A 26,911-nucleotide genomic window follows, 5' to 3' on the forward strand; every position below is an offset into this window, starting at 1 on the left:
CATTCACTCCCGCTGCAGAGTGCACAAGTACGCTCTAATCGTTGCTCCTTTCATGTGTGTGTCTGTTGCGTATTTCATTAACAGATGTTGTAGAACGTTGCTGAAAATACACATTGAGTGCATCAAGCTTTAACTTTTCCACTTTGTCACATTTTACTGACTGAGATGAGCCAGCACACACCCCACAAATGGCAGGACCAAAGCCTGATTGTGTGGTTCTCAGTGACGTTCGGTCTATAGTGTTTCTGCTGGTTTGTGCGAAATGAAGAATAGAAAAACAGTTTTTAAATATACAACATTAAAGCACAATATTAGCTGAAACCTCCTGCAGAACCAGGCTGAAGGAAGTGCAGCCATCTGTTGCTTCATGCTAAGGGTGAGGGGATAGAGACAAAACACACACTAATAACTCCTAATTAAATGTAGAGTGATGTATAAACACATAGTGAGTGAAATGAGATGAATGAAGAAGAAATAGTGGATAATGGAAACCCTCAGCAGCTTAGACTTGTTACTAAGATATTGTTCATGGTCACCTGCAGCCCTATATGGTCCTCCTCGTGGTTTTACAGAAGAAGGACCTGAAAGCTGATGGCTCTGCCTCCCATTTAATTTTTTAAATATTCTAGGAACCACACGTAAGACAGCATTGTGAGAGTGGAGTGCTGTGTTGAGATGATACAGTACTGTGAGGCCTTTAACATAAAATTACCTTTTATGTGAATTTGAAAACAAGAGGAGCTAAAATTGTCTCTCTCTCTAGTCTTTCATTCTTCAGCCATCATTTTGCACTTGTATCATGATACACAACATCATGAATAAGACTGTAACTGTGGACTTTTCAACCTGCCTTTAATTTGTTCATTGAAGAAAAGTTTTATTGTTGCTCATTTTTGCCAGAACCTCAATGAGGAGTAATCACATTTCATAGAAGTGCTGCATATTTGGGCCTATGTGGGCTACTTATGATTCATTTATGGCACAGGACACCTGAAATCTGTTCTTTATAGGGAAGGCTAGTCTGAGGCTAGTCAGCCAAACATGGCCACATTTGGCCTTGAGTAAAAGCCAGATCTTTTTGTTTTATGAATTTATTTATGCATCAATTTCAAATAAAAGTTTGAACTGTAAATAACATACTTTAAAGTGGTAAAAGTGATCTTGTTGTGACCCTTCAGTCATAGCAAAAGCTTCTGGGTTGCATACTGCATTCAGCTTGTTCCATTCAAATCAAGCATGCTCTGCAGATTCCGATTGTAAATGACAGGGCAATGCTCTTGTGCAGGATTTTCCAGACCTCTCTCTGCGCCAGAATGCAAAGCTATTCATGATGATTTAAAAATATACCGCGGGGTGTGACAGATAACGAAGGAGGCGGTACTTTAAATTGTCCCTTATCGTTCTCCGGGATATGTGACTGTGCTGCAATATCAATACCTGCAGCAGCTTCAGCAGCTCACTCCGGACCGCTGCGCTGACTGCTCTCCCCTCACCCTGGTTCATCCAAGTGACGCTCAGTGAGTTCTCCGCTTCCCTGCAGTAAAAACATGCAGGTCATCTCCTCTCTGCAGGCTTCACTTCATAGCCTATAACATCGGTTCTTTACTTGTCATCCCTCCCAATCCCCCTTGACAGGCATGCGCCATCTCCATCCCGATTGTTGGGTGAAAAAGTGGGCAGTTCAGGGTTTCATATCTGGCGTCACTTTCTCCCAACTCCCTCTTTTCTCCCCGAGCCTCTGAGTGTGCCGGTCCCAGCCACCGTTTACCTGCGCAGAGCATCCAGAGCCGCTTTTCCCGTGACAGGACAGTCGCACTGCAGCACGCTGACAGGCGCTCACGGAAAATACTCTTTACAGCAAAGAAGTGCAACCTGCATCAGCTGAGATGCTGCTGAGAGTCATCCGGTAGGCTTACCGTCTCTGTCTCTTTCTCTCCCTTAAGGTCGATGGGTCAATGATACGCAGTAGATGATGCGATTTGGTCTTTCCAAAGTTCTTTTGAATCTCCTGTGTCAGGTTAAATGGACGTATGATTAAAGACAATTATACTCATTGCCACTTAATTGCGCTGTAGTAATTGATGTTCTCCGAAAGGTCCTGAAATTAATTGTAAACTGCTGTCCCCCACTGTGTTTAAACCGTGTTTCCGTGTTTTACGCATGCACACCTATAAAGGTAAAGGAAAGTAAGGATAACGGGCTATTTTAAACGCATTTACTATCAATTTGTACTCATACAAAGCCCCCTGCCATTCAAAAGCTTTTCCTGGGATTTCACACTCAGTGCTTTTATTTGCCCTGTGGGAACAAAAAGCTGCTTTTTGTTTTAAGTGCTTATTTTAACTCTTCACTCGCTGTGGTCCACCTCAGGTGGAGTTCAGTAATGGACAGGTAGAAAGACAGAGGGCAAATTGAATGATGAAGCAGACTTTTAAGGATTTCTTTCTTCTGTCTAATAGGTTTGTGGCTCTCTGGTCAGATTTGAGCAGATATAGAAAGCAGTGGTGTGGTTATGCTGTAATTTCATGACAGAGTAATCATGTTATCATCTTCCAGTGGGATGCCATCGAATTGCTGGACCACAACCCTCTTCAAATCCTGATTTTATATTGATCTCAGCTGCACAGCTTAAAGTTTAGTGACTGTCTTGCACAGCTGCAATTCTCTCATGTGGACAAACTCTGTCCACAGACAAACACAGGCAAACATACAACAAGAAAAACCCACAAAAGTGGCCTTCCCCTCTCTACATGTTAAATTGGTCAGTAGACAAAAAAATCACAAAGTCAAAACTAGCCACAGTCACAGCTGGTAAAAATGTGGCTCACAATCTATCTAGAGATCTGACCCAAACTAGAGTGATGAACTCTACACTAAATATAAGATGAAATGTAAAGCATGGTGGAGAATGGACGGCCATCTGCTCAAATTTAGAGCCAGATATGTTGTTGATCCTCCACTGCACCAGTAGGTTGTTCAGCTAAAGCTATAGTTACAGAAGTTGTTCTTGTTTTTGTTGTTGTTGTTGAGGATGAGTTGCACTCAGGTGTATAATTAGATAAATAGCAAGCCTTGCTCAGACCTCTGAATCGCTGCTCATGTCAAAATATTCAAAATGAATGAGCAATCCTGGCAATTCAAACTGAATATTAAGCTACTGCATATGACGGAGGACAACACATTTGTGCCCCGTGACACAAATGTCATGCAAAATAACCCCTGTGAGCCAAAAGTGCAGGCTCCAGGGTGCTTGAATAGCTCGGTTGCCATACCCACCTAGTATTCAGACCTTCTTCTTGAGAGGGGCAGCCACTCAAAATAAGATTTATTTAAAGGGGTTCTTCTCTAAAAGGGAAGGAGCTTGTTTCAGAAAGCAGGTAAGCTGAAAGACTTTGCAGTGTTTCTAACTATCGCTCATGCAAAGCTACTTTAGTAGAGTCTGTGTATCTGAGTATTTGAGTGCAGATTTGAGCTCAAACTGCAGGTGCCTGACTCCTGGGCATGTTTGCCTTGAACGAAGAAAGTGATGCGTCTCAGAAAGCAGAGCCCACCTGATCCTGAACACAAGCGGAAATTGCCTCCTGTGTATAAAAGGACAGCTGTACAGGCTGAGCTTCATCTGTGGATCCACTGAGTCAAGCCTAGGATCAGGTGTTTGCGCAAAACACACTTTAATTTGTTCCCAGACAAAGTGGGTGGTGAATCAGCTGGTGGGTGGCTCTTCCAAAGTGGTAATCTTGTAGACAGGAGACAGACCACTGATGATGTAGGGAGTTGGAGGTGTGGTGCTGAGTGAATAGCCTCATTTACCAACTCGCTCTGCTGTTAAGTGTACAGTAGCCAGTGTTTATATTCAAAGTCTGGGTTTGATGTTGTTTCTGAACTGAATCACCTCCTTTGACCCTGCCAAGGTCTCCAAATGAAGTAAAGACTGACATTAAGTTTATTTGTTTTGAGCTGGATGTAAAAGTGGTTTCTGTCTGGTTTAGGTCAGGCAAATGTCATCAACATAAATGGATTTGTTATTAAGGTAAATAGCAGCAAGAATGTATACTTGTGGGAGTCAGTTATTCAATCACAACTGTCCAACTGAATATCCAGCTGCTGACCAGAGTTCTGGTGTGTAGGGCCAATAAATACAATTTATTTAGTTAACATGGTTTAAATTTCTTCCAGGTCAAACATCTTGCTCAATGTTAATTGCATTAGGAAGCAGCTGCTGGATGCATTATAAACTCTGTGCTTAAATAATTTTTTCATACACTAGAAAAAGAAAAGAAGTTGAAATAAATGAACAGGCTGCTTTATGTTACATTTAACTTCTGTTTACATGTAGTCTGAAAACTGAAATCTTAAATATTAAAAGAAGGAGAAGAAAAGAAGACAACAAATAGACCATAGTTGCAAAAACTGTGCATTTTTATGGGACCCTGTTCTGTTTTATCCTGGACATATCCCTCCTAAAGCCAGTTCCAGCTCAGCACTCCTCCAAGTTTACAGCACATCAGTCAAACTGACATGTCTGAGCTGGCTAAACTGGGATCAGGAGCCTCTTCCTGGTTTGTGTGCATTGACACTGATGCAGGCTGCAGAGGAATGTCTTTGCAGCACTGACAGGGATGTTTGCATAAAGTTGATGAGGTTTATTTAACGCCAATTTCTTATGTTTTCTTTTCCATAAATGCGTTAGTCTGTAGCTGATTATTCCACAGAAGATTCTGGATTAGTTGTCCTTTTGGATAGAGTGCTGGCTGCAGTTTGTGGGCCGTAGCTGCAGTGGGTGGCATTGATTTCAGCTTGACTTGTCTTCACTGCTAACCTCACTAAAACAAGCAGACCTGCAAAGTGCTTGGCGAAGGCGAGGCCGAAAAATGCGATCTAAAGACGGCACAAAACAACCAGCAGCAACTAGGATTTTCTCTGCTGTCACCAATCTGAAAGCACAAACCGGTATTTAAGCACACTGTCACATTATACCGTTTGAATCAGTGTACGGGGTCTTAATGTGGCCCTTTCTTTTGTACAAAGCCTGCCCTAGAATGATTCTTAGTGCTTTGAAACTTCCTTCTCCATCAATGAAAGGGGTGAAAGAAATAAAAGAGAAAAAGCAAGCAAGTGTGCCAGTGCCCTGTCCTTTAATTTTCCCTGAAGCCCTTTGTAAGGGACTTGGTATGAAGTGAAAGCACAGTGTGCAGCTGTCCTCTTGGCCCGCTCCTCGCTTTTTTTGTGAAACGTCTTCTCAAGAATACTAATAGTGATACCAGCACCATGGAGTCCACCCAGCTGGCAAGAAAACAGACAACAGTTATTCTACCATCAAAGAAGGCCATTTAATGTGACACAAGTTACTGAGCTGTGTGTGCCGACTCCTTACCAGGGATCTACTTGATATACAGGAGGTCAATTCTTGTAGTACCGTACCTTGCAGAAGGCAACTAGAGGCTCTGAGGCTCATATTGAGAAAGTTTATGGAAAAAACTAAGTGATGTGATAACATATATGGCTGTTTAAACCATCATCTTTAACACTCTTTCCAAATTACAGCTTTATTGGATCGGTGGTATCAGCAAAGCACTAATCAGTGCAAAAGCTCCACCTTCCTTAGCTGTTAATGACTGAGATTGTGATCTCCGTCATTACAAGAACAGTAAAAATTTAAGATTATCAGTGGTGTGATTGTTGCTACTGCTGGACTCGATGTGTTGGATTGTCTGCGCTGGGTTGGGGTTTAAAATTTGGCATTGTAAAAACACACTGGTCTTCCACTAAGAAACAGAGATCCTGTTAGGCACCGGATAGTCATGCTGATTAGAGAGCGAGAGGGAGAGAGGAAATTTAAATCCACCAATCAAATGTCCACCAGCTGTCAGTTGCTTCCACCTGTGTCGCTCAAGCCCGGTTAGTTACCATGGTCATGGCATTCTGTGTAACTCAGAGTATCCAACCGTCCAAATCTCTCAAACGAGCTTCGCTCACCTCTTGTGAAACTGCTTATATCCTCTACACAGGTTTAAAAAGCATAAGGATCCCAAGATATTGCTCCACAGTATCTGTAAATTTTTTTTAATGTTTCTGATGTTAAAATTGTGGTCGCAGGGGTGAGATAGAAATAGAGATCACTTTCATTTTTCTCCAGAAACCCTCGATCAATCAGATGCCTTGAGATCTAAAAGTGCAAGTCTGTTGACTTGGAGGAACAGAGCATTTGAAAAAAGACTAATTTTCCTATGAGTCAGTGATAAAATGACATGTGTGGCATGAAAATTGTGGCCTCTGCCACAATTTTAAGTTTCTGCTTCTCCCACTATGTCAGTTAATCACTCGGTATACTGTAAATACTAAACTTTCTTTTGAAAGAAAACACAAGCAGGCGTCACAGGTTTTTACAGTGCTTGAACTGTGTTTCTATGTTTTTTTTGTACAGCAATATACAGTCAGATTGCTTGCTTTGCAATGGTCCCACCAGTTATTACCACCAGCCTCACATTGTACACATCCTCGTCATGGTGCCAAAACAGTTCTGACCCATTTGGGCATAGAAGGAGACCAGGGAATCCTCTGGGTCCTGTGGTTTGTGGGCTGGGTCTTAATGCGATCAGGATTATTTAGGCGTCTATCGTTGATGCTCAGTCTAGTTATGCTGTTGCAGAGAGCATTCTTCTGTTGGGGGAGAGTGCTGCCATCGTGGTGTGCTGTTCGTTTAGGCTGAGCAGAACATTGCAGTATAATGAGATTATTAATGGTATTTACTCCAACTTCAAGTGTTGTGGCTGAAGTTAATAAGTTAATAAAGACTTGTATTGTACAGTGTAAAATTTCTGTTTTATAATAAAATAAATTTCTTATCCGACAACTTTAGGTAGCAAGATTAAAGGTCTAACCTTGCACTATCAGTGTTTCTGGTGAAGTGTGAGGTTGGTTGAATATGACACTGGCAGGAATACTGATGAAACACCTTGACGAATGTTGAAACTGTCCAGTATTTAATTGTTTTTCAATGACGGCCCAATCAGGAGGTTGTGTGAGGTTGCTGTGGATGTCTTGCCATGGCTGCTGGGTTAATAACAGGGCCAGGCTGGTGACGGAGCACTGGCAGGATGCCGCTGGGCTGAAACGCTGTGTCATTAGCTCCTGGAGGTGATGAATGACTTGTGGTCAGGAACCTCTGCTTCCAGCTTCCTTTCGAAAACCAGAGAAGTTGGTCTTTTATACTGTATGGCTGAGCTTTTTTTGGGACACGTGTGTTTTACTCAGAGCTTCTGCTCCAAAGTTACAACTTAAAACAAAAGGTCTTTCTCACAAAATTTTATAGTTATTGTATTTTTTTAATGTTTAAACTCTGTTGCCAGTTTTCTAGTGTGCTCAGCTAAAACTAATCCTGACTTATAGGAAAAAGGCCTGCTGTAAATTGTAGTTTTATGAGAACCATAATGCTCAGTGTTTGTTGAAGCAGTTTCACTGATGTGTTGAGGCCAAGTTTATGGTAAATTTAAAAGCTCTGGTATTATACTGAGACCTGTTTCTGACATTTTATGGGATAGAAATTACATTTGTGCAGCTAATAAAACATTATTACAGCTCCTTTATGTCAGCGGGATAACACCAAGTCTGTTCAATATAATGTGGATAGTTATTTCAGTCTTTCAACTGATAGCCTGAAAACTGAAATTGAATCCCTCAGTTTTCTTATGTGTCTGGGACATTTGTTCCTTCTTATGGGTTAGATAAGATAAGATGAACCGACACAACATATGACCTCCAATGTCAGAAATCATTGTACTTATTAAAAATCCATTTTTATTTAATTCCATTTCATATTTGTGAAACTGGAAGAAAAATATCTGCTTTTCTTCTTCATTTTATTTATTTTATTAATATTTTACTGTGTTTGCCTTTTTAATCTCCACAGACATGTGCAGATACTTCCACTTCTTTATGCAGTCTGCCATCTCACACTGGCCTTTCCCACCCAAACTCTACGGTACACATACGGTACGGTGTCTACATTTCCCCTGATCACTTTTTGATTCCATAAACAGAGACTACAAAAGTGCATTGAGAAGTGGGAGCATGGTTCACTTTTCTTTTCTTTTTATTAATTTCCAGATGAGGTGGAGCAGCTCCACGTGAGCATCCCCCACTCAGGACCAGTTGTTGCTCCACTGAGCAGCTCCATTTCCATCCCTTGTGTGGTGTCTCTGTCCCCCATCTCCAACTCCACCTCCGCGACGCCTGTTGTACCGAGGGTCAAGTGGTCAGTCATATCAAGGGGGGTTGAAACGCAGATCTTAGTGGTACGGGGTCACAAGGTGAAGGTCAATGAAGCGTACCGAGACCGAGCGGCGTTGCTCAACTACACCTCCTTCCCTGATGATGCGTCACTTTGGTTGGGAGATCTGCGCTCCAGCGACTCGGCTCACTACCGCTGCGAGGTGCAGCAGGGCCTGGAGGACGCCAGTGACCTCGTGGAGCTCAAGGTCAAAGGTAACGCGATGAAAGACATGGCTCATTAGTAAAGTTTGGGGTAGATTACACAGAATTATTAGAGACTGTGTTTTTTAACTACAATTCTCAGAAAAAGAAAGAAAAACCACAAGAAGGATACTGACTCTGCTAAAACTTCTGTGTTTTGAAATCATTTCGTAGTTTGATTATTGGTTCCACACTGTGATTTTGGTAAGAAAATATCTGAATCTCTCATCTTAGTAGAATCCACTGAAAACTGCCTGAACCCAAAGATACCCAATCCTCTGTGTAATGATAATTAATGAGTTGTTTCTAGTTGTGTAGCTCAGTTTCCAGCTCAGTTTCTTTCCATTTAGTAAGATGTCTTTGTTCCAGGAGCTTTTCCAAATTATTGACTTAAAACAGTTGAAACAGGTAATGCAGTTAATGTATTTGTAGGTATGTTATTATGTGCATGCTGTGTGTGTTTTTAGGTGTTGTGTTCCACTACAGAGATGCTTTGGGTCGGTATGCCTTCACCTTCCATCGGGCCCAGAGGGCTTGTGAGGCCATCGGGGCACGAATCGCCACCGCCGACCAGCTGCTTGCATCTTATTACGACGGATATGAGCAGTGTGACGGGGGCTGGCTCGCAGACCAGTCTGTCAGGTATTTCATCACCTGTGTGCCCTCTGTATCATGCTCACAGTACAACTTATTAAAAAGATAGAGACAGATAAAACATATCTTACAGGCTCATGCAGCTGATATAGATGTTTTTGTTGTTTTACTCGACTTCTTGATATAAGTTTGTAATCACTGACGTCTTCATCGGTCAGATAGTGTTTCAGAGGTTGCTTACTTACAAAGTATAGCCGTAACGTTCTCCACCTGCCCCTCAGGTGTGCTTCACATCTCAATACAAACAAAATTATCTTACTATGGTAGCAACGTTATAAAACAATATATATACTTACCTAATGTAAGAAACCACTCACCAACCTCTAAACTGACCCATTTATGCACCTATAACAACTTCATTAGCAACACACTGTCCACCCTCTTTAACTATATAGTGCAAGATTCATTTCTGTTAAACATACACCCATACAGTAAAAGAGGCTCATGACAATAAAATCTAATTTATATGAATGACACCATCTAACAATGATGTAAAAAAAACATTTTATAGAGTAGAACAGCACCTGAGTATTGCAGGGGACCCACAAAACTAGTTTACTGTATTTAGAGACTATATCAAAAATGTAATGTCAGTTAAATAACTGTATAAATGTACTTAAGGCAATGAGATTTGAAACTATGTGTCAAACCCACAAGATCAAAATGGCATGCCATTATATGCATGTTGTCGATATACATAGGTAAATTATAATGCATGTAAATATACAATCATAGTGAAAGTGGAGTTATGAAATCCTGTATTACCTACCATCCATCCATCCATCCATCCATCCATCCATCCATCAGCATAAACAAAGGAAACAATCAAGTAGCATGGGCATGTAGGCCTTTTAGTATGATAAAAAAAAACACCCAGACTCTTAAATAACATTATAGTTATTGTATATAGTTATTGTTATATGTAAATACATTATATTTGTGTTGCTCTATAAGTATCCATGTGTGAGCTGGTTATTGAGTGACCACAGAGTAAACGTGTCATAACATTACCAGCTGGTAATGTTGCAGATTTACCAAGCTATCGCCAAATGCAGCATTGATGTTATGTCACATGTTTGTCGAGTCTTAAGTGAGGATATTGGTTGTTTTGCTGCTTTGCTGCAGATATCCAATCCAAGTGCCTCGTGAAGGCTGCTATGGAGACATGAATGGGCAACCAGGAGTGAGAAACTATGGGACAATGGATCCAGATGATCTGTTCGATGTTTATTGTTATGTAGACGAAATTAATGGTAGGAATTATAACAGTTTAATAACTTCTGTATGTAAATAGTAGGATTTGGGTTTTTTGTTCTTTTGCCAGTAGGCTTAATGCAATAATGATACATCTGGCCTAATCTGTAAGTAAGTCAAATTATACATTTTACATTTGGAAAACGGCATTAGGGATCTGTGATGGACAATAACTATTACAATGATTTTATTTAGTTCAAACATATAATTATATGTTTTTACTTTCTGTAGTGAAATGTCATGCATCACATCAGATAAAAACATGCCACTTACTATATACAAATATCCATTATAAATTAAGACTGGCACATAATTGCAGTCGTGCCAGCATTTTACTCACTTGTATCCAGAAAAAGTAAAAGGCTGAACAAATTTTCTGTCTGTAGGGGAGGTTTTCCATGACTTCATCCCACAGCAATTAACATTTAATGAAGCGCAGTCGTACTGCAGAGCTGCAGGGGCAGAGCTGGCTACAACAGCACAGCTTTACTTGGCTTGGAGTGAAGGACTGGACCATTGCAGCCCTGGCTGGCTGTCTGATGGCAGCGTGCGGTACCCCATCATAACCCCAAGGGAACGCTGTGGGGGTACTCTGCCTGGCGTCAAAACTCTCTACCAATTCAGCAACCAGACTGGCTTCCCAGAGCCATCCAGCCTTCATGATGTTTACTGTTTCAAAGGTGATAATGTTGTGCCTTTAAATGCAAACTGTTGATTGTTAATTTGGCAAAAACTCTAAAGTGGACCTTTTATGATTTTCCCTTTTTTGGCTCATATTTACTCAGTTTCTCCCTGGGATTAATACAGTTTCTCTAATTTGATCTGATTTAACAAGGCCACAGTTTGATATAATAAAATCCTGCTTCAGATTGCAATAAATACCTGGTTTCAAAAAGGTCTGGTCTGTAATCTACAAACATTTTTTACAAATAAATAACTGAAAAGTGGGGTGTGCGTAATTATTCAGCCCCTTGAGTCAATACTTTGTAGAACCACCTTTGGTGCAATTACAGCTGCCAGTCTTTTAGGGTATGTCTCTACCAGCTTTGCACATCTAGAGACTGGAATCCTTGCCCATTCTTCTTTCCAAAACAGCTCCAGTCAGATTAGATGGACAGCGTTTGTGAACAGCAGTTTTCAGATCTTGCCACAGATTCTTGGTTGGATTTAGATCTGGACTTTGACTGGGCCATTCGAACACATGGATATGTTTTGTGTTAAACCATTCCATTGTTGCCCTGGCTTTATGTTTAGGGTTGTTGTCCTGCTGGAAGGTGAACCTCTGCCCCAGTCTCAAGTCTTTTGCAGACTCCAAGAGGTTTTCTTCCAAGATTGCCCTGTATTTGGCTCCATCCATCTTCCCATCAACTCTGACCAGCTTCCCTGCTGAAGAGAAGCAACCCCAGAGCATGATGCTGCCACCACCATATTTGACAGTGGGGATGGTGTGTTCAGAGTGATGTGCAGTGATAGTTTTCCGCCACACGTAGCGTTTTGTATTTTGGCCAAAAAGTTCCATTTTGGTCTCATCTGACCAGAGCACCTTCTTCCACATGTTTGCCGTGTCCCCCACATGGCTTGTGGCAAACTGCAAACAGGACTTCTTATGGTTTTCTGTTAACAATGGCTTTCTTCTTGCCACTCTTCCATAAAGGCCAACTTTGTGCAATGCACGACTAATAGTTGTCCTAAGGACAGATTCCCCCACCTGAGCTGTAGATCTCTGCAGCTCGTCCAGAGTCACCATGGGCCTCTTGGCTGCATTTCTGATCAGCGCTCTCCTTGTTGGGCCTGTGAGTTTAGGTAGACGGCCTTGTCTTGGTAGGTTCACAGTTGTGCCATACTCCTTTCATTTCTGAATGATCGCTTGAACAGTGCTCCGTGGAATATTCAAGGCTTGGGAAATCTTTTTGTAGCCTAAGCCTGCTTTAAATTTCTCAATAACTTTATCCCTGACCTGTCTGGTGTGTTCTTTGGACTTCATGGTGTTGTTGCTCCTAATATTCTCTTAGACAGCCGTCACAGAGCAGCTGTATTTGTACTGACATTAGATTACACACAGGTGCACTCTATTTAGTCATTAGCACTCATCAGGCAATGTCTATGGGCAACTGACTGCACCCAGACCAAAGGGGGCTGAATAATTACGCACTCGCCACTTTGCAGTTATTTATTTGTAAAAAATGTTTGGAATCATGTATGATTTTCGTTCCACTTCTCACGTGTACACCACTTTGTATTGGTCTTTCACGTGGAATTCCAATAAAATTGATTCATGTTTGTGGCTGTAATGTGACAAAATGTGGGAAAGTTCAAGGGGGCCGAATACTTTTGCAAGCCAATGTATATGATGGCATCTGTATATGAAGATAACCTGGTAATCTCAAACACAGCTTGAAACTTGGCTTGAAGGGAGATGGGCCCAAACATATTGATTTAGACAGAGAATGAACTGAGAGTTCATATCAAAGCCCATCATCAGATAAATAAGCATTATTTTGACTGTTATGACTCATGAAAAGCTACTCTAGAAGGGAATAAAAATATGATGTTGGAACAATATGTAGTGCATATTTAACAAGAAAGAAAGCATAACTAGATTTGTTTGTTCCATATTTGACATGTTATATTTAATTGTTTGTCTGCTCTCTGCAGAAAACAGAAATGCTTCCACTGACTCTCCGATGGACTATGTGGGCACAGAACCTGAAGACATTGAACACAATGTTGTTATTCTTACGGAAAAATATCAAGAAATTCAGTTGAACCAACTAGCAGAACAGGTGGAGCGAGAGGCCCAGAGCATGCTTGAATCATTGCCTTATTTTACTGTCTCTGTAACTACAGAAAGCCCGGTTGATACACACCCAATGCTGATATCAGACACAACAGAGTCTCCCCTCCACACAACCCCTGCACTACACGAGCCGCTCGACCAAACTTTATCTCCCACAGAAATGAGCTACAATTCCCAGCATCCTACAGCACTGATGAGCAGCACTATCACAGAAACCCACAATTCAGCAGAGAACACATCATTTCTGCCCACTGATTACAATGAAACATATTCCAGCCAGAACTCGAGTCTCACCTTTCAGCAGTCTGAAAGACCCACATTTGAGCCTGAGATGCAGAACCAGACAGAGCCAGACACAAATATTGAAGTAAACACAGAGCCATCTGGAACTCTGAATGATACCAAAGAAGTACAGCAGACCACCCTGTCTTTTAACAAATCAGAACCCAACTACAGTGAGACCGACAGCAACCGTACTAAAGAGGACAGTTTATTGGAGGCTACTACTTTAACCCTTAACCCCATGGTTGAAGTGGAGCTGGAGGAGACCCGTGTAGACCCTGAGCAGATGTTTCCCCCAACTGAGGCCTCAAAAGAAGAAGAAGAAGAGGCAACACTTCTTACACAATTATCCCAAACTACTGAATCTACTCTGGAGGTGCTAACCTCAGTGTGGGCTCCTTTGGATGGTTCTGGAGATATTTCTGAAGGTATGTGCATGTCCCACAAAAGTTCAAACATTATTATCTTAGATAAATTACTTTCTTGTCAAGAGTTAGGCTAGCATGAGATATCCATGTCACATTTTATGTTTTTTATTATAATAGAAGAACTAAAAGGGTTATATTCTGGACTACCTTCTGGCTAAGAGCTGTAACGCCCTAGAGTTTGGTCACCTATGTGAAGAGGGCAGATTTTGTTACCTTCTGAAAAGCTAGCTGTTTCCCTGTTTCTAATCTTTTTGGTCTGAAGGTCAGAGATTGACAGTAGACTTATTGTTTCTTCTAATTTTTCTCATCCAAGCAATTAAATATACTTCTCAAAAACAGTATGTAATCCCATAATGTTCTATGCTCTTTTCCAGAAAGCAAACTCGATATGAGTCCAGCCAGTTTCATCTCCACATCAGATTCCTCAACTTCTGGCTTCACCACTCACCTGTCTCCCATTGCTTCTGCCAGCAGCACCCATGCTGAACCTCAGACAGTGGTTCCACATTTGACAGCCTCATCTCAGTCACCCCTTTCTGACAAACTGGGCTTGGATATTCTTTCTACAGCCTCACAGCTGTGGGAGTCCCCCAACTCTAAACAGGAGGGAAGTGCAAGCTTAGAAATTGAAGACACGCTCAGTTTGGAAAATGAGGATAAAATGCTGCCCACATCAAAATCTGAAGACCTGCAAGTGTCTGGAGCAAGTTCAGTTACCACTCGCTCTCCAGACGTCTCAAACACTTCTCACTCATCCACCAGTTCGCCCACAGCACTATATCTAACATCAGGCTACAGAATGTATTTGGATACTATGACCGATACTTATGAAGAAGCAAGTGGTCATGTACCTGATACACTTAGGACCACCCTTCAAGAAGACATAAAATTTGCTCCAACCTTTGAAGGTGAAGTGTCTTTAACTCTTGAAGAGGAAGCCAACATTTCCGTTTCTCTGGAAAAAGAAATAAAAATTTCCCCAACCCTTGCTCTTCAAAAAGAAGCAAATGTTTCTTTAAATTTTGAAGAAGAGAACATTGTTTCTCCAACGGTTGATTTTGAAGAAAATGTTTCCTCAGCCCATGAAAGTAATGCTGTCCCAACTGCTGTTTTTAAAGATGAAGAAGCTAATATTACGCCTACCTTTGAGTATGAAGAAAAGATAAATGCTTCTTTAACCCTTAAAGAGGAAGCTGATGTTCTCCCAACTACTGTCATTGAAAAAGAACCTAATCTTTCCTCAAACATTAGCTTGCAAGAAAAGGCTAACACGTCCTCAGCTCTTGAAAAAGAAGCCAATATTTCTCCTACCTTTGAGTATGAAGAAAAAGCCAACACCTCTTCAACCCTTGAAGAAGAAGCTAATGTTTCTACTACCTTTGAGTATGAAGAAAAGGCTAACACGTCCTCAGCTCGAGTCTTTGAACAAGCTAATGTTGCTCCTTCCTTTGAGTATGAAGAAAAGGCTAACGTGTCCTCAGCTCGAGTCTTTGAACAAGCTAATGTTGCTCCTTCCTTTGAGTATGAAGAAAAGGCTAACACTTCTTCAACCCATGTCTATGAACAAGCTAATGTTAGCACAGCTCTTTTTACTGAGAAAGAAGCTGATGTTTCCTCAGCCCTAGAAGAAGATAGTGATTTTTCCCAAACTGTTGTGCTTGATGAAGACGAAGCCAACGTTATCCCAATCCGTGTCTTTGAAGAAGAGGCTACTGTTGCCCCGACCCTCGAAGATGAAACTAATGTTTCCCCGACATCTCAAGAGAAAACTGATGCCTCTGAGGACTTCGCCATCTTTCCTTCCAGTTCTCAAACATCCAAGTGGGATCTGTTGACCAGCACAACTCAACCCCAAGAATCTCGCAATGAGTACAGCCAAAAAACCTCCACAGCAGCTTCAAGTTCTTCTCGAGGTACAAAGCCCACAAAGACGACCACTGTCGCCACCACAACCACAACCGCAGCTACCACCACCACCACCACACACCGGTCCAGACACACCTGGAGCCCAACCACCACCACCCCCAAAATGTTGATACCACCAGTGGGTCACGCTCTGGAAGATGTTGACATTACTTTCACCCAGCCGCCAACTCTGCTTATCATGCCCAATGAGAGGGCAGCCGTAGGCGGTACTGGGAAATCTTCAGGTAATGTTAATGCCACTTTCATCAGTCTAACCGTCCTCTTCCTGCTCGACACAGTGATGCACTAAAACTCCTCGTCTGTCCTCTGCCCAACCTGCCTCTGCTCCATTTTCTGTAAAACACCCGTCCTGCTTTTCAAATGACTTCCCACGTTTTTTTCACCTGTTGTCTCAGCAAGCCCACTCACCCTTCTGACTCTTCCCACTTCCCCTTAAACACTCCTTACTCCTCTCCTTGTGACTCCCCCGCTCTACCCTCCAAGATTCTCACACTGGGACAGCTCCCATTGACATTTGTCCACAGTCCAGTCTTGTTGTGCATGATGTTTTTTCCTCATCCAAAGAATGACTTCTGTGAAGTACTGTATTTACTAGTGTTTTTGAATGACGGGTTTCTTCTCCAGTGAGGGCCTGCCAGAGTGATGGTTATAGCTAAATTCATCAGATTTTATTTGTAAATCATCCATCTCTGCACCAAACAGGTGCAAAAGATATTATAAAATCATTTTGTTCTTGCTATCTTTCAATTTTCATAGTATCTTTTCCATTAATTGGGAAGCAACATAATAAGGGACTTAATCGTTCTCTGGAAAGTAACAATTACTTTGAATGTAACAGCACTGACCAATGAAGCTGCAGTAATGCTTTATATTTAAGTCTTAACTGATTTTCTTTCTTCCTTTTCATTGCTGTTTTAGTCACTGTGGTACAAAAAGCACAGATTATTATGTTTACAAGCACAAAACCTTTTCATTGTAGATTGCACGAGTGTTTGCATTTAGCAACATGTTCACGTGTCCTTTTGTCATTAATGTTTCATACTCGACTTAAAAATTGTTGTTTAATCACAGTTGTTCTAGATTTGTATTGTGTTTTTAGGTCTAATAATGATAAAGGCAACAAATCTTTATTGGTTTCTTGTCTTACCACAAGTTGATAAATGCATTACTTTATATTCCTTCCCTTTGGTACATTCGTTTTTTTGACTTCATGTGGCAGCTGTGGATATTGATGCATTGTATGGAAGCTTATTTGTTCCACAAAACAAACAAACAAACAAACATAAAACACAGTTCTCATGGTTTTAAATTAATCTTTTAAATGAAATATTTTTGAATTTTAATTCTCTTATTTAAAACTGCACTTTATTTTTCCATTGGAGCACTTGGCTTCCATATAATCGGGTTTATTGAATCTTCAAAAGAAGCAGCTGCCATTGTGGACTCAACTTCAAGAAATATGGGAAATTTAGGATGGAAACTTATTTAAGAGAAAAGCTGCTTTTAAGCTCTTAACATCCACCAGGTCACCAACAAACCATTTAAGGCTTGACATGCATTTCATCAAGCACAGTTTCAGAAACTGGAAAAAGTCGACCTCAGAGTTCTTCTATTAAGATTTCCATGTGGGTATGTCAATAAAGGCCACTGACAACCTGGTGTATGTTAATATTGTAAGTCAAACACTATTCAGAATAATTCAGCTTTTGAAAAAAAAAAACTAAGATATCGTGTGGATCTTGAGAAACAAAATATTTACACTAAAAATCTTTACTGAATGTAGAATTCGAGGTAAACGAAATTGAGAACTGTAGATTCGAAATCACAGCAAAAAAAAAAGTTAAAAAAAATCAAAATCACAGTCGGATCCAACTTGTCTCATGATGTAGCTGTAATGTTTATTGCCCCATGTGCACTCCTGACAATGTGACAATGTCTGGTCATGCTCCTGACTCGATGGCAGGTGGTGTTGTGGGGGATCTACTCCCAGACCTGAATCTCAGAGGCTCTCAATAAGATTCAGGTCTGGGGAATGTGTGGGTAAATCAATGGCATCAATGCATTGGTTCCCCAATAACTGCCTATACACACCGGCCACCTACTCTCAAACCAGAATGCGTAATGTTTGTCACAGCTTTTCCAGACTCTTTCGCCTCTGTCACAGAAGCTCAGTGTGAACCTGCTCTTTTTTGTGAGGTGAAAACGGCTACAGTGGTGGACCTGCCAGCACTGGTGTTCTCTGGCGAATGCCAATTGAGTTGTACGATGCTGAGCTGTGAGCACAAGTCCCAGTAAAAGATGCTGTACTGTCACGCCACCCTCATGGAGTCTGGATCTGATGGTTTGATCAGAAACACGCACATAAGTAACCTGCAGGAGGTTAAGGTTTTTGATAGTGCTTCTCCTGTTCCTCCATCCACATTGGAGCAGAAATTATTTTGCTGTTGGCTTAATGCCCATCTACAGCCCTGTCCAGCTCTCCTCACCGAAAAACGTGTGTACTGGTATCTCCTCCACACTCAATAGTCACAATAGTCTGTGGCCGCCATATGCCAAACCTTATTACTTTAATTTGGACCCAAGCGGGCTTTACTTGCTGTTGTTTTAATCTCCTGAGACCTGAACTCTTTCATGGCATGCATTTTTAATTTCTCTTTGCTGTTTGGGCTGATTGGGACCTGATGAATATAAAAAAACAAAGAATTACCAGATTTTTTTTTACCTGATTTTTGTTTCTGAGAAAAATGAGATCCACATATGAGGACATTCATTTTAAATTTTCATAGCGCAGTGGAAGTATAATGTCCTCGTAAGTGGATATTAGGCCCTTGTAGAGCAAACTTTTGTATTTTGGTTTAGACAGCCCAAAATGTGATGTCCACATACAACACATGTGGATGCCAGGTCCTAGGAGGTTAAGTAAAGTTTATATATTTTAAGTAAGTAAGTAAGCTTTTCATGGTTTTACTCCACAAATGGACTCATAAAGGTGAAAAATATGCAAAACGTGCATTCTCCAAGCTGCACTTCTATTACAAGACAATTTTCAAGCATCCAAACTGTTTGCCTTCCCCCCAAAAACCTCAGTATTACATAGATTAGTGCATGCAGAAGCCTTTCCTATTTCTCATACATAATTTCAGCTTCAGCACCATAATTAAGCCTTTTTTGGGGTGAATAATGATCTTTATACAATGGACTCTTCATGGTGATAAAATACTGCAGTCGGCAGCCTAAAGAGGAAAGGAGGCAGAGAAACACAATGAGAAAGTCATCAATCATTCAGTAATTGAAATTACTAGCCTTGCATTGTCGTCTGCAGACAAGTTATTGTTGTGTTGTTTGACAAAAGGGAAGGAAATCGGCTCACAGATGGAGCCGTGAATCTAAACTCTGTTTCTGTTGAAAAGCAAACAAAAACAAGTCTCAGATGTGAACACCGTCACAGTATAAAGTTTCATTTTTTGATAGGTAAGACTTGAAAGGCACCTCAGTGGTTTTCCATCCACCATCTGTGTATTCTTCATCAAAACTGAATGATGGTTTAACTTTGAGTGCACGTGAATCTCATTTGATTCGTGTAAAGCAGTTATTACCTTTCATACACACGATCTGAGCAATGAAAGAGATTTCTGAAGAGAGCAATATGTGAGTGTGGGGATAATGACAGGCAGCACATAGTTCTTGTTTACAGGGTGTCAAAGGAAGCAAACAAACCGAATCCACTTGTAAAATGTTTAATTCCAGCTTGAACACTCATGGTTTCGTTTTTCCTTGGTTTTACAAATTTAGAAAAGCAAAATGAAGCTTCAGAAGTGTTTTTCTCTTTAGATATCATCTGATTGTGATAAATATAACAAGATGCCAGTAGACATTCCCCAACCCCCCTGCAGACCCAGAACTAGATAAGCAGTTAGGAAAATGGATAAATATACAGTACACACGAAGTATTCACAGTGCTTCACTTGTTCCACGTTTTGTCCTGTTACAGCATTATTCCAAAACTCACTAAATTCGTTTCTGACATTGAAATTCTACATACATTACCCCATAATGACAAAGTGAAAAAAGTTTGCTTGAAATTTTTGCAAACTTATTAAAAATCAAAAATATAACATGTACATAAGTACTCACAGCCTTTGCTTACAACTTTTTTGAAGAACCTTTAGTAGCACTTAAAGCCTCTTTTTGACTATGAGGCTACAAACTTGGCACACCTGTTTTTGGACAGTTTTTTCTTTGCAGAACTTCTGGAGCTCCATCGGGCTGGATGGGGAGCATCGGTCCGCAGTCATTTTCAGATCTTGGGTTGAAGACTAGGCTCTGGCTGAACTAATTAAGAACATTTACAGAGTGGTCCCGAAGGCACTCCTTTGTTTCTTGAGTTAGTGCCGAGGGTATTTGTCCTGATAGAAGATGTCCAAGGTCCACAGTACTCTGGAGCAGGTTATCAACAAGGATGTCTCTGTACATTGCAGTATCCTTATTTCCCTTGACCCTGACTACTCTCCCAGTTCCTGCTGCTGAAAAACATCCCAGCATGATGCTACCACCACCATGCTTCACTCTACGGATGTTATTGTCCATGTGATGAATTCTGTTTGGTTTCTTCCAGACATGGCACTTCATGTTCAGGTTAAAAAGTTTAGTTGCCTTTTAGCAAACTCCAAGTACGCCCTCATGTGCCTCCTACTGAGCAGTGGTTTCAGTCTGGCCGCTCTACCATACAGGCCTGACTGGTGGAGTGCTGCACAAATGGTTGTCCTCACAGGGTAATGCTGTTACTCTGTCAATGTGAACAGAGTGGATTCTTGGTCACCTCAATGATTAAGGCCTGTCTACCCCAATTGCTCAGATTGGCCAGGAGTCTAATTCTGAGTCCTGGTGGTTCCAAATTTCTCCCATTTACGGTTGATGGAGGCCACTGTGCTCATTGGTACAATCCTGATACAATCCTGTCTTGGCGCTCTACAGACAGTTCTTTGGACTTCATGGCTTGGTTTGTGCTCTGGCATGCGCTGTTAGCTAAGAGACCTTATAAAGACAGTTGTGTCTTTCTAAATTGTTTCCAGTCAACTTAATGCACCACAAGTGGACTCCAACTAAGTTGTAACTTAGTCTGACTTTGATGAACAGTGGAAACAGTATGTAACGTAGCTAAATTTTCAGTGTCAATGCAAAGGCTGTGAACACTTTTATGTTTTTGCAGACATGTGATGCAAACAGGGAATTTGCAGAGTGCCTTCTGGTGGACAAACTATGCAATGTCAACATTTAGCACGGCTGAAGGGTGTTTCTTTAGTTTTTTCATCTTTTTAAAATTTTCCCTTATAAATGTACACAATTCAACATTTTAATGAAAAGCAGCAGCAGGTCAGAAGGTGGTCAGTTGAATATTACTGTCCAGTGACTTTAAAAGGGGCATGTTAGTGGGTTTTTCTCATCTCATTATCTCATCTTTTGATTAAAATGGTAAACAAAGCAAACAAAAGAGTTCATTGTACCACTGGCACACCAGCAAATCAGTGCATACCGCTTAATAAAATGACCAGTGGGCCCTTTTTTTTAATTGTTAGAACCACAGGGCTCCATATTATAGGAAACAACCCCCCCCCCCCCAACATTAATACATCCATGTCTAGATTCCCTCTTCCACAAGATTTTTGAGAGCGTTTATTACTAATGAAGAAATGAAGAAGAAAGAGAAGGAAGCATCGCACACATGCCAGAAGAAGATTTGACGATTTTTCCCTCTCAGGCCACGCTGTAAAGGTTCTCCTCTGCTGCCATCTGTTGGCTAACATCGACCCTGATGCCCTTTAGTTTCTAAATGGTTCCTGCTACATTTACTTACAGCTGTTTACCTAATGTCAGCATACGTGCTTCAACTGCCTTCTAATTAACACAGGCACCAATTAGACTTACACATAAATGAAGGCTGTCTTCCTGTACATGTGTAATTATTCAGTTACATAACAAATGAGTCTTTGACCAGTGGTTTCAGGTGCACAGTAATTTAAAGTTGCCCTCTGTTGTGTTTCAGATGCCTGTTTGCTCAACCCCTGTCTTAACGGAGGCACCTGCACAGACAGAGGTGGTCACATTAAATGCCTCTGTTTGCCGACGTATGAAGGAAACTTCTGTCAGGCCGGTGAGCTCGCTTCTGCTCTTTAATGGACGTTACATATGATGGGAATCAGCCAGAAGTTTCCAAACAAAAATAAGCCAAGCAGTAATTTTCTTACAATGCAGCCTGGAGTGAAAATTATATAATTATTCAGTATAAAAGCCTGCAGATACATCTGAAGACTCTTGTTGGTTTGGCTGTCCTGTTCTCTTCTCTGTGATGTTTTCAGACCGGGAGCGATGTGAACCGGGCTGGGATAAATTTCACGGTTTCTGCTATCGACACTTCAGCCAGCGTCTGAGCTGGGAGGCTGCAGAGCAGCATTGCCGCATGATGGGAGCTCACCTGGTGTCCATAATAACCCCTGAAGAACAGGCTTACATCAACAGTAGGTTTCCTTAACACATTTGGGAACGAGAAAACAATGTGGCTTTCATTTCTTTCCTCATAAATTCAATCCCACGTCTTGGTCAACAGACAACTACAAGGAATACCAGTGGACCGGTCTGAATGACAAGACCATTGAGGATGATTTCCACTGGTCTGATGGGAACCCACTGGTGAGGAGGTTTTATTATGTGTGCAAAAAACAAAACAAAACTGCAGAGTACAAAAAAACAAAAACAGGGAAATGCTCAAACTGGAGAACCAGACACCCGGTGTATTAATTAAGATCTACTTTCTATTTATCAAGATTCTTTTTCTTTTGCAGCCACGATAACTAAAATATATTGTTTCTTTGTGTTTGCTTCGTGATTAATTTTAGTTGCCTTGTAGTCTATTTAAGTTACTTGGAAGTTTTGATGTCAGATTGCACGCTATCCAGCACCTGTGCTTAGTTACATTTTTCTGGGTTCTAGAACATCTGAGGGTGACGGGGAATGAAACACTGATGCATTTGCTAGGGAGGCACTGAGATGTGACCGTAAAATTGAACCTAAAAGGCAATTATGTCAAGTGGTAGCACAAATAACAAGGGAAAAAAAAGACCCAGTGAAAACAGTGAGGAATCCAGCGACCCCTTGTGAATAAGGGAGCATCTGAAAGTAGCACATCTGTAGGTTATTATTTATGATGGCCAGGATGATCATGAATGAAAATCTATTATCATAACGAGTTTTGCTGTTTATGTTTTTCTTTTTGAAACCTCTTATGTAAGACACAAACCAAGCAGGATGCAGGAAGGCACCAGACTATTAAATATTAACTACCTCAAAGAAGAAGAGGAGAATGAAAACATTATGTATATTATGCTTTTTCAACTATTTCTATTGTGATTATTGTTTCTTTGTATACACATAAAAATAACATACATAACACATACCTCACAGCTTTATGAGAATTGGTACAGGGGTCAGCCAGACAGCTACTTTCTCTCCGGAGAGGACTGTGTGGTGATGGTGTGGCACGATAACGGACGCTGGAGCGATGTGCCCTGCAACTATCACCTTTCATACACCTGCAAGAAAGGCACCTGTGAGTAACACTAATGGGACATCATTAAGAGCACTTCATTACTCATTAACTCCCTCGTGAGCTTGATGCTTCGAGCTGTTTTCTACTTATTCTAGCCCAGAGAAGGCACTTAAGCATCTTAACTCCTCCCACAGCCTCCTGTGGACCACCACCAAGGGTCAGAAATGCCTCCATATATGGAAAAGCTCGACAGACTTACGAGACCAACGCCGTGGTGCGCTATCGATGCGCAGAGGGCTTCCAGCAGAGGTTTAACCCCCTGATCAGGTGTCTGTCTGGAGGGTTCTGGGAGAGGCCGCAGATCCTCTGCTTGACTGGTGAGATAAGAGAAAAATCAAGAAAAGACATGAAACATACATTTAATATTCAATCGTCTTTTAATAGCTGATATGAAGTGATTAATAAATGTTAAATTAGAAGAAAAAAAGAGCAAATTCAGTCTTAACCACGGTGATTTTTTTCTAATTCAGAAGACGGGGGCCTGCCGTCAATGACCGACAACGATTTTGCTGCAGCCGAAGATGATTTTGAGGCCACTAAAGCGACGCTGCAGTACTGGGACATCAGGTTCTAAAAGTCAGCCGTGCTCTTCTTGTCTTGCTTTCTCAAACTTTGTTACTGTAACGTGACAGGGTGTAAAGAATCAGGTGCTTTTTACCAATGAACCAATCAAAACAGGATAAAAAAAAAAACACAGACGCACAAAAAGACACAAAGCAAAACTTCCCACCAGCCAATGAGAACAAGACTGAGTGCACAGGCAGGGAGATGAAACGCCCTATTTCTTGTCCTTTGTAATATTTTCTACCGTGTTTGGATAAGTATGCTTTAAATAGTTAGCAAAAAAAAAATCAAAAATTCTCCCAGTGATTACCTGTTAAATCCCTTTGACTGAAAAGAAATAAATGTGTGAACTGTTTGTTAGCAGGTCAGCTCTAAATCTATTTTTTCTCATTGTTATATCAAGAACCTTTTTAACAAAATGGTGCTAAAGTCTTTGAGACATTTGTAAAGTATCCAGTAGAAATGTTTTGCTGTTCTTTGTGTCGTCTTCCTTCTTTGTCAAAGATTCCTAAAACTCCAAAGTGAACCTTCAACAAACGCTCAATAAATACTGTACATAGATTCCTTTTCAAATGATGTCCGCATTTTCCAGAGAGAAACTTTTCGTGTCCGGCAGACGCAGTTTTGTTCGTCAGCTTTATGTTGTAATAAAGTTTTGTAGAACAGAGCAAAGAATAAAGCTTTCTCCTATTTCACCTTCAGTGCTGTGTGTAGACTTCATGTCATGTCATGTATTTTCTGCCAGTGTGTTACCTGAAACTACAGTCGTGAGAAAGGAAAAGTACACATCTGTCAGTTCTGAGATTGTCCGCATCAGGACATTAAAAGAATCATCTGGTCCTTAGCAGGTCTTAAATTGATTTAAATACAACCTCAGATGAACATCGTCACATGACATATTACAGTGTGTCAGTATTTATTTAAAAACTAAGCCAGAATGCAGAAGTAGTCTGTGAACATTGCAACACCTTAAATCATTCTGTTGGAGATTTGTTGTTCTGCTCAAGGTCACTGTCCTGCTGCATGACCCAGTTTGAGCTTTATTTGTCAGACAGATGGCCTCACAGTTTACTTTACAACACTGTGGTACACAGAGGAGCTCATGGTCGACTCACTGAATGCAAACAAGCCCAAATCATTAGCCCTCCACCACCGTGCTTCACAGTTATTTGTCTGTCATGGACTTTGATTTAACATGTTAAGTGAGGCCTTTGGGGATTTTTTTCTTTTCTTGCACTATCTGACCTTGGGTTGAATTTTCTGAGACACCCACTGCAGCTAAGATATGATTATTTGTGTTATTATACACCAGTAAGAGTGTACTTGCAGTACAGGTGAACTTGGGGTGGGATTTTTCACACGCTGATTCTGTATCTTGGCTCAGTATTTGTTAAATACATAATGTAATGGTGAGCAATTTCATGTTTTTAGTTTCCTCGTTACCTCGATTTTGACCTGTTGAGAAGAAGATGATTAATGTTCTAATTAATGTTCTAACATGTAAAACCTTTGAAATGAACGAGGGTGTACTTTGTTTTTCAAAATTGTATATCGGTTTTCTGCCACTGACACTCTGTTGTGTTTCTATGTGATTCCACTTTAGTAAGATATACTATAGACTGTGTTTTTAAGGTTTTTTTTTTTTTTGTTAACATAAGGAAACTCTGAGGATAATATGGCTGCTCATTCTTTAGAAATAAATCACCTTCATATTTGCAGCTTACTGAATTGTGACCTGTTTCTCTTATACCATCACCAGAGAAAGAAAAAGAAAAAATATCAGTCAGTAAATCAAAAACTGGAGACAAGTTTTAAACAGGTGAGACTGAAATTTAATTAGTGACACTAATTTATGATACTACGCAAATTCATTCATAAGCTAGACGAGTTTTCTTTAGAAGAGATGATCATTTCAAAGAAATACAGATCAGTGAAGTTAAAAAAAATGAGGGAAAGGCTGTTCTTAATACTCTTGATAAATTAGGTAAAGTCTAAGAAAAAAATAACCAAGAAAAAGAAGAGCTCTTATTTTGAAATTTCCTCAGGGTTTAATGTGTATTTAGTGCACCCAGGAGTCATCTACTATAAATTTACTACATGAATGTTACTTTGTGGTATTTTAATTCAACACAGCTTTCTTCTGCCGTGTGAGCACTGCCGTGTACATAAACAGAATCAGTGTGACTCTCATTTTTATTTCACGCAGTTTAGTGACGTTTTACTTGCAGCAGAGTAAAATAATCACAAAACATTGACAGCATTAACTGATATGAGGTGAATCCGGTTGGTTTAAACGTAGGTGGCTGCTAAAATCAGGGGGGGAGGGGGGTGATTGTATAGACGTTCCTATTGGTAATCGAGTGATCAATCTAAATGCTCATTGGCTACCAAACTGTGTGTCGTGGTTTCGGGTGGGAAAGTAAGGAAAATTGAGGAACAATAACAGCGAGAAAGTAAGTTTTAATGCATTTTTAATTTATTTTTTTTAATTTTTTGTTTTATAGCGGATTAAAGTGTCAGTGAATCAAATGTGCAGTGATAATTGGGAAAGAGAAACTGAGTGTTTTCGGACGCTAGCATGTGCAGCGTTTCAAAGTAAAAGGTTAAAAGCGTCGAGAAATCCATTTAAACGGGCAAACAGACATAATTGTAATTAATTAATTATTATTTACCGAAAGTATGATTATGCAGATACACCAAGTTTCTATTTTTCAAACTGTAATTAATAATAATAAAGAATTTCAACCAAGCGGTATTTTTCAAAGCGATCAATCATGGCTCACATGCTGCACGTTACAGTTTTTTTTCTACCACCAGGTGGCAGCATTGTTCCACGATTTGTTGCACGTGAGAGACTAAATGGCAAACTGTCAGGAGACGAAGATGGAGTGTTTAATGTCACAGCTGAGCACTTACAACAACAAAAAACGT

General features: G+C 40.6%; 1 protein-coding gene across 1 annotated transcript; it reads left to right on the top strand.

The window, feature by feature from the left end:
* Positions 1 to 1,414: 1,414 nt before the first annotated feature.
* LOC102289401 (brevican core protein) lies at positions 1,415 to 25,879 on the top strand. Its single transcript, XM_005927553.3, has 15 exons — positions 1,415 to 1,517; positions 1,636 to 1,906; positions 7,910 to 7,992; positions 8,107 to 8,484; positions 8,940 to 9,114; positions 10,252 to 10,379; positions 10,767 to 11,060; positions 13,036 to 13,887; positions 14,262 to 16,037; positions 21,857 to 21,964; positions 22,170 to 22,328; positions 22,418 to 22,500; positions 23,272 to 23,416; positions 23,551 to 23,733; positions 23,887 to 25,879. Exons 2-15 carry the CDS (start codon positions 1,887 to 1,889, stop codon positions 23,988 to 23,990), a joined length of 4,488 nt encoding a protein of 1,495 aa, XP_005927615.1. The 5' UTR covers positions 1,415 to 1,517; positions 1,636 to 1,886; the 3' UTR covers positions 23,991 to 25,879.
* Positions 25,880 to 26,911: the final 1,032 nt, after the last annotated feature.

The sequence above is a fragment of the Haplochromis burtoni genome, unplaced genomic scaffold, assembly GCF_018398535.1.
Source record: "Haplochromis burtoni strain Fernald_Lab_line unplaced genomic scaffold, NCSU_Asbu1 Contig_90, whole genome shotgun sequence".
Lineage (NCBI taxonomy): Eukaryota > Metazoa > Chordata > Actinopteri > Cichliformes > Cichlidae > Haplochromis > Haplochromis burtoni.